We start from the raw sequence: 8,076 nt of genomic DNA, 5'->3' as shown, positions 1-8,076 counted from the left end.
TAGTTATATTCAAACTTACGAGTAATTCAAGGGTAAAATTTTACTTTCATTGACTACTGTTACATATGATATGTCTGTAGATATTGTGTTCATAGAGCAACAAGATTTTTTTTCGTTGTCAAAAAGATTTTTTTATCTCCTAAAGTTTAAGTTCAAATTGTATAAAGTAATATCAAATGGTTAATTTTGAAGCCTTTATTAAAAAAGGCACAACTAACATTGAATAAATATTGAAAAATTTGACTAAAATACATTTCTTTTTGTCGAAAAAAACATTACAAAACTGCTTTCCGAAATTATACGAATGTAAATACACGAAATTATATCGTAAATGTAAGACTATATTGATATATTTACTTATTTTTAATGCATACAATAAATAATTTCCTTTTTTTCTTTCAATTTAAAATATGGTTAAAACAGAAAAATTCCCGCTTGTGATTGATACTTCTATTTGAACAAATATTTATTTCTGGTTGGATCTGTATTCTTGTGGGACTTCTTTCGGCACCTCGGAGAACACGTTAAGCCGTCGGTCCCGGTTGTTATCCCGGTTGTTGTATTTATATACCTAACAGCAATCGTTACTCATAGTAGGCAACATATCTGCCAACCAGCAGTGGAGCAGCGTGGTGGATTAAACTCTAACTCCTCTCCTATATGGAGAAACAGGCCCAACAGTGGGATGTTTCAGTCTGAATGCGAAAAAAATAAATATCTGTCCACGTATAATAATTAATATATAATTTGATACCTTTAATATTTTGTTATCAAATAACATTACAATTTTACGCAAGTCTAAATCTTTTCGATGTGAAAATAAAATACAAACTTTCAAAAGGTAACAAAGTAGCTATCACGCAATCTTTTATAAAAGGCATTTTGTAAAAGAGCTTTAGCGAATGCACATACTCTTTGTTTTCACTTGAGATAAGGCGATAACGTTCTACGCTACAAGCGCGGTTTATTCAAATAACATTGGAACTGTACGAAAAGCGCTTTATTTTAAAACAATTCCATACACGTGCTAACACTGTCATAAAACTTAAAACAAAGTCAAATGCTGGCTTTACGTAAAAATATTTCCATTTACCGATCGATAAAAAGAATAATTCGAAATCGAAAACTGCATGTGATATAAATAATGGAGAGTGCTTAAAAGTAGTTTTTTCGTCGATTTTTTCAAATTTGAATGATTATAAATATATTTACAAAGCATATTTATATATTATCCGCAATAATTGCCAAAAGCTTGTCTAGTTCATTAATTTTTTCAACTCTTTAAATTTTAAAGATTATTAAATAGCAAATTAAATTTAAACATATACAGACAAAAAATAAATAAATAAAAGTAATAAATTATTTGATTATAACGAGATATTTTTTAATGCGAAGAAAGGAAAAAAAACTTTTCATTTAAACCTTTTACTTTCAACGTGTCAACATGTCATTACTTTCTTCCTATGATATAAAGCCTTGTCATTTGATACCCATATTGTAGGAGTGTATTTAAAATAAAAACTCCACCATCATAGGTGTGAACGCTATGTTAGATTTAGAATGACATCACATAGCTAAGCATGGATTGTCATCCAAACTAAACGTGTATACAAAATTTCAGCTCAATCGGTTAAAGATATACTTCAAAATTAAGCTGCAAGATTCCACCCTAATAAACGCACATACTTACATTGCAAGTTAAAGAAAAGCTTTTATTTAAAGATAACCGTTACGTACATTATCACTACGAAGCATAAAATAAAGTCGCGTCCCGCTGTCTGTATGCTTAGATCTTTGAAATTACGCAATGGATTTTGATGCGGTTTTCTTTTGTAAATAGAGTGATTCCAGAGGAAGGTTTATATGTAAAAAACATGAATAATATAGTAAAAGCACACTGACAGCTTTACAGGTTTCTAATGTGATGTCGTAAATTAACACGTTTTTTGCGCATATATTACATTTATTTTATTTTGTATTCATTTTATTTTATCAGTATTTCACCCGTGCGAAGCCACGTCGGGTCGTTAGTGTGTGTATATACGTATTATTGTAGGACTATAAAATTGTTTTTCATAAGAATAGTAACTTAAAGAACTTTATAAAGCAATAGGTGAAATAGATCCTTTTAATAATTAAACATGAAGTGGCTCAAATGGACAAAACACGCATTTAAATCCAGACGGATGCGGTCCAAATCTGGACTTATACCACTGAATTAATCAAGTGTACAGTGATGCACGGAAATTTTGCATGTTTCTGTACAAACTTTCAGACACCTATATTATGTACGTAAATATGCAATGTAGTAGCGAGCCAGATTAAACGCTTCTTTATTGAAAAAGTGACCTCTCTGCTCCAGTAAGGTTTTTATTGAGCTAAGCCTTTAAGTAAAATAATCTTTCTGAGGGAGAGTCAAAATAACGTGTCACAGTGACTTGGTCTTAGTCTGAAAGGTTTACCGAAGAAGTATCCAATATTTTGATTAAATAAAATGTTGAAAATATTTTTAAGCTACTTTACTGACTTGTTTACCAAAAATTTAAGCCCAACTCATAAGTAACTACACTGGACTGTAAAGAAAAAGGGTCGGTAAGAAAATCTTCAATATCTTCAAAAGTACCTGACCTAGCTTTATGAAATAAAGTCTAAATTAAAGAATATTTTTAATGCTATCATGAGGGTGGGTTAACCATCCAACTGCTGGCTTTGAAATACACAGACTGAAGATAGGCAGCAGCGTCTTCGCATGCCCAGCGTATTGACTATGGGGGCAACACACATGAGTTAATGCCATTTTTGGCGCGAACTTGTGGAGACCTATGTCCAGCAGTGGACTGCAATAGGCTGTAGTGAGTGTTATATATATTTCTTTATAGATAAATGTAAAATAAATAAAGATGCGTAGTTTTTCCACTATTTTCATAAAATTCATGAACCAATCTACATTTAATGTAAGTAAATTTAAAAAAATATTTAAATTGGTGTAAAAACAATAAAATAAAAAATCTCCATATTATTAATTAAAGAAATACTAATTCCATACATATTTATGTTTTATTTAAACGTGTGTCGAGGGACTGACTGACATGAAGTAGCCATTCTGTTGTGGAACGGACGGTAACTGTTGACTTCCTCTTTAATTTTATTTATTAAAAGTTCCCCTGACACGGCGATGCTTGGATCAAAATACTACTATATTTTAACTTCATTATATGTTAATTAAATTAACATTTTTAAGCGCAATATTTTAAAAATAAAATGCAATGTTTTATACCCTATTATTAAGTATATTGCGTTTAGAAGTATTAAACAAGTTAATGGGATTCGACCAGACAGATACCAATACAGAATCAATGAACTTTAAATGCCTTCGTATCAATTACTCGATTTCTATTTCTAGGGTTCGCTGTAAACACGAGAATAAATAAACCTTATTATGCAAATCATTTACTTTCAATATTCATCTTTAAATAAAATATTTAAAAGTGACACATACTCAGATTTCAGTAGGCAGACGTGTGTGCAAAATGTAAAAAGATTATTTCAGCAATGTTATCTGGAATGGAGAAGATACGAAGGAGAATTTTCGGCGAGGTCAAGATATTGTCAGTGAAATTTTGTAGACAGCCCAAATATTAGGAATTACATTGTTAGTCCTTCGACTAAGACAGGACAAATAACTTAAATAAATACGTCGAAATGTTTTAGTAGTTGCTTTTACGTTATATATTTTCTTGTCATATATTAAACTCTTTCATTATTTTCATTTTAGTTAAAAAGATAATAATATTTCATATTTTTAAAAATATATTTTACTTAAATGTTCTTAGTTTTTAAATACACTCTTTCTTCTTATACGTACACCCGATTTTGATGCGTTTTAATGACTTATCGTCATCAGTAAATTATGTCAAGTACAATATTGCATAATACGAGTAGCTACCTACGGCGCCCTACAGAGACTAGCCTAAAATATATAAGAAACATTAAAAAAAAAAAAAAAACAAAACAAAAAGGCGTCATAATGTAAAAATAGCTCCTGATACTATACTGATAAGTATAATTGACAAATAAAACAATTTTATTCAATGCACTTTTAGGATTTATCCAATTAATCAACTTAGTAATCTTAAAATTAAGTGTAGATTAAAATTAATTTCTTACATTAATTCAATTAAAAATACTGTTTTCTTTCTCAAAAATGCCCGTGCCATTTATTAAACATTTTGCATTATATTTATGCTTATCCTACAGTTGAAGATCGACAGCCCTGTAAGACGTGTTGCAACACTAAAAAAATTTCCATTACAATACCTTAAAAAAAAAATTTACCTGTACATTTTTAATTTCTTTTTTTTTGCGTATTGACTAAGCACTACACACACACGCACTATTTACAAAATTACCGTCGTTTGTGCATTATTTTCGTGTACGTGTGTCAATTACCTAGTCACCTGAGTTTTACAGTTTTTACAGTTTCGATTTCAAAGTTACATTGTAATAAAAATAATAAAAAAATTTCACGTACAATTTCGGTTATGTCATGGCTCTATGTATCTATCACTGCTCACTCTATATGGCCCTAAAAGGAAGGACGCCTGTTTTCTCTCCTATATCAGTGCTCTTTTGATGTACGCTACACATTCCATTAAAAATACTTTACATGAATTCATTGTTTTAAAAGTAAGCACAAACAGAAAAAACAACTGCCACAAGCAGGCACATCTTCTTGTTTTTTATACTTCTTACGTATATTATTTCTTCATCATGCGAAATCGGGCTGTTCTGATTAGATTATAAATATTTAAAGATGCCATCGAGTCTTTTCAATAGATTTGGAATGACACGAGATGAGTCTTTAATGATAATATTATTTCTTCTACACAATACACAAAAATACTGAAAATACCCAATCGTTCATTATATTTACGTGCATATATGCATATGTGCAAATGTATTAAAAAACTTATGTCTACTCTTCTTTTTTTAAATTTTATTTTTAATATTACACCTTATATTTTTTTTTTATACTACGTCACTCATTACATATTTCATAATAGTAATAAAAATATAAAAATTATACAGTAAATATATAGTAATTAAACAAGACGGTTCAAACAGACAGCATTGGGGAATTATTAAATTCTTCAACGAATTATTTAATTATCTGTTTGTATTCATTATTTCTCCAAGAATCGATGAAAATAACAAACCAATACAAAGAATAAAATCATTATCACATGAGGATAATTGATTATTAAAGTGACAATAAATAAAGTTTAACACACGCTGATTCGCTCAGACTGACCTGTGACTCGAATATCTTTATGTCACGCTATCGCTTTGTTTACAAATTGTTCGTATATATGTATGTAAACAATTGTGCACATATATATTTTTTTCATTTTATTCGTAAAGACGCCTGAGGTAACTTTGCTTATTGAAGTAAGATATATGTGAAAATGTTTCGATTATTCACGTCGGTAACATTATTTATTTTGGTGAGTGGGTTTGAAATTTTCTTCAAATTCTTTTCTCATATTTTATGTATTATTTTCGTTTTAATATGTTCATTTGAAATATATATAATAAAAATGTATTGTTTTGGCTTATTATTGTAACAAAGTGTTATTAACCTAAAATTGAAAATATAAAATTTAGTGTCTTGTATACAATATTTTTAAACACACAATATATCGAATAACATACTATGTTGATACTCATTTCCATACTATAAAAATATCGTACTTTTCTTTCATAATCTGGTCTTTTTAATTTATTACATTTTTATTCATTGTAACTAAGTAAATAATAATTAACTTAAACATTCAAGGACATGTACATCCCTAAATGTACAATACGCAACAAAGTAACTCTATAGATAGATTTCATCTAATAATCATAATAATAAAGAGTGAGTAGTATTTAGAATAAGTATACGTGTTTTGTACATACATTTGGTCTCTACTTTGTATATAATAATATGGTACTTGTATTACAAATTTACAATACACGTAAAATTAATAGTTTTTAAAGATTTGAAATAAAAGGACCGGGTTATTTCCACAATTGATTCCTCAATATCATACTAATTCCCTACATATATAGTAATAGTATAAGTTCTAAATTAATTTTCTTTTCAGAGTGTAAATGGAGATTTTTTAGCTCAAGAAAGAAGTAGAGGAGCAACTCTTGTGAGTAAAATTATTAAATTAATAATAACTAAGAATGTTTTCAAACATGCACAACTATAACTGCATATTTGCTAAGTATATCTATACAAATAAATAAAATTGGAGTGTCTGTTTGTAATATTAAAATAACCGCTTTTTACTAAATGCATATGGATGTATATACACCAAATAACATTTTTTTTTGCAATTTTTGTTTGCTTATCTCTGAAACGATGTAAGTTGGCGCTGAAGCTGATGTAATGAGGACCAACTTAGGCTATTTTTTTGTTTTTTTTTTTTTCTATTCCACGCGGATGCAGTCACGGGCACAGCTAGTTTATAGAATAAATGGTTTGTCAATATCTGTCGAAAATAATTTAGAGAAAGTAAATTCAAGTGGATTTTTTTTTTTAGTTTTTATTAAATTCATTTTTCATTTTCAGAAACCGATCTCAGCGTGCTGTGATATTCCCGAGTTAGGAGAGCCAAAACATTTGGCTGAATGCTCTAATCCCAAGTTGCAGGGACCGGTAAGCTTTTATTTATAATTTACACTAGAATATCTTTTTAATTTTAGGTATATTCACCTACTATCTATATCTTTTATTTTCCTATTTTCTTATAATAAAACTTTCAGAAGTTAAATTCTGTGTCTGAATTTTGGTTTTTTTTTTCAAATGGCATACTACAAATTACACGTACCTACCGAACCCTAATTTGTACTTTATCATTTACACTGTCTGTATCTTGGTTCGCAACAAACCAAAACTGAAGCGTACGAGTAAATTAGAACGCAACTTGACTTGATTTGAATGCGTAATACATGTTTAACAAAGTTATTGCGATTAAAAGTAGAATATGGAGCCTCCTTTGTGGCACATGACGCCTGTATTAATGTATTGTGATATTGTTCATATCATTTATTTCCAGTGCGGCGATGTTCAGTGCGTATTTGAAAAGTCTGGTTTTCTTATTGACAAGAATACTTTAAACAAAGAGACATATAGGGCACACCTCAGAAAGTGGCTGGAGGGGCACAAGGGCTGGGAGGACGCTATAGATAAAGCAATCAAAGACTGTGTCGATAAAGACCTCAGGCAGTATCTAGATTACCCTTGTAGAGCCTACGACGTGTTTACCTGCACAGGGATTGCTATGCTTAAGGTACATTACTTTATTGTAAGAAAACATTTAATCCTTAAATGTTAGACTCAGTTTTTTTTAAAATAATATTAGAAGTATTTAGTGATTGTAATCTATACTAATATTATGAAGCTGGAGAGTTTGTTTGTTTGTTTGTTTGAACGCGCTAATCTCAGGAATTATTGGTCCGATTTGAAAATATATCATCTTTGGGGGTACGGAGGAACAGAGGTGTTGGGTCACTCATCCTCCGTCGCAAAGGGAGGATCCTCCAACCAGACGGGTGTTGTGTCTGGTGGGCTAACGTCTCAACAATACAAGACCAATAGGAGCGATGAAGAATATTTCAAAATCGGGATTTATATTCCTTTTAAGACCTTCTGCTACGTGCGCTGCGTAAACAACTAAAGTTTACCAAATTATTAAAGTTAGCGTTTAGCCAAAAGTAACTTTTCCACGCGGACAAAGTCGCGCGCAGAAGGTAGTTTTATATAACATTTTATAAGAATTTAAAATTTTACATATTTCAAAGCTTTTCTAATGTTTTGGACGTGTATATCATATATTGTAGATAAAAAAATATATATAATAAAAACAATAGGTATTTTATCGAAAAGACACAAATAAATGTTTATGTTTTTGTTAATTTTTCAGAAATGTCCAAATGAATCATGGAATTGTTGAACGGAAGAGCATCTCCAAATTTCTCGACTCATTTATATTTTTTTTTACAAACAAATAAATTATTTTAAATATT

General features: G+C 29.8%; 1 protein-coding gene across 1 annotated transcript; it reads left to right on the top strand.

The window, feature by feature from the left end:
- The first annotated feature begins 5,398 nt into the window (after window positions 1-5,398).
- LOC123658432 lies at window positions 5,399-8,076 on the top strand. Its single transcript, XM_045593855.1, has 5 exons — window positions 5,399-5,504; window positions 6,147-6,197; window positions 6,620-6,706; window positions 7,107-7,340; window positions 7,974-8,076. The coding sequence occupies exons 1-5, from the start codon at window positions 5,466-5,468 to the stop codon at window positions 8,001-8,003; spliced, it is 441 nt and encodes a 146-aa protein (XP_045449811.1). The 5' UTR covers window positions 5,399-5,465; the 3' UTR covers window positions 8,004-8,076.

Source organism: Melitaea cinxia, chromosome 12 (assembly GCF_905220565.1).
Source record: "Melitaea cinxia chromosome 12, ilMelCinx1.1, whole genome shotgun sequence".
In the NCBI taxonomy this organism is placed as follows: Eukaryota; Metazoa; Arthropoda; class Insecta; order Lepidoptera; family Nymphalidae; genus Melitaea; species Melitaea cinxia.
The sequence above is the reverse complement of the archived record's forward strand: the minus strand, read 5'-3'. Positions and strand labels throughout refer to the sequence as shown.

Bases quoted from the DNA above. Each gene is read 5' to 3' on its own strand.
- LOC123658432 (XM_045593855.1), top strand. From the start codon at position 5,466: ATGTTTCGATTATTCACGTCGGTAACATTATTTATTTTG. The intron at 5,505-6,146 runs GTGAGTGGGTTT...TTTTCTTTTCAG, and splicing joins CGGTAACATTATTTATTTTG to AGTGTAAATGGAGATTTTTT. The intron at 7,341-7,973 runs GTACATTACTTT...TTAATTTTTCAG, and splicing joins CAGGGATTGCTATGCTTAAG to AAATGTCCAAATGAATCATG.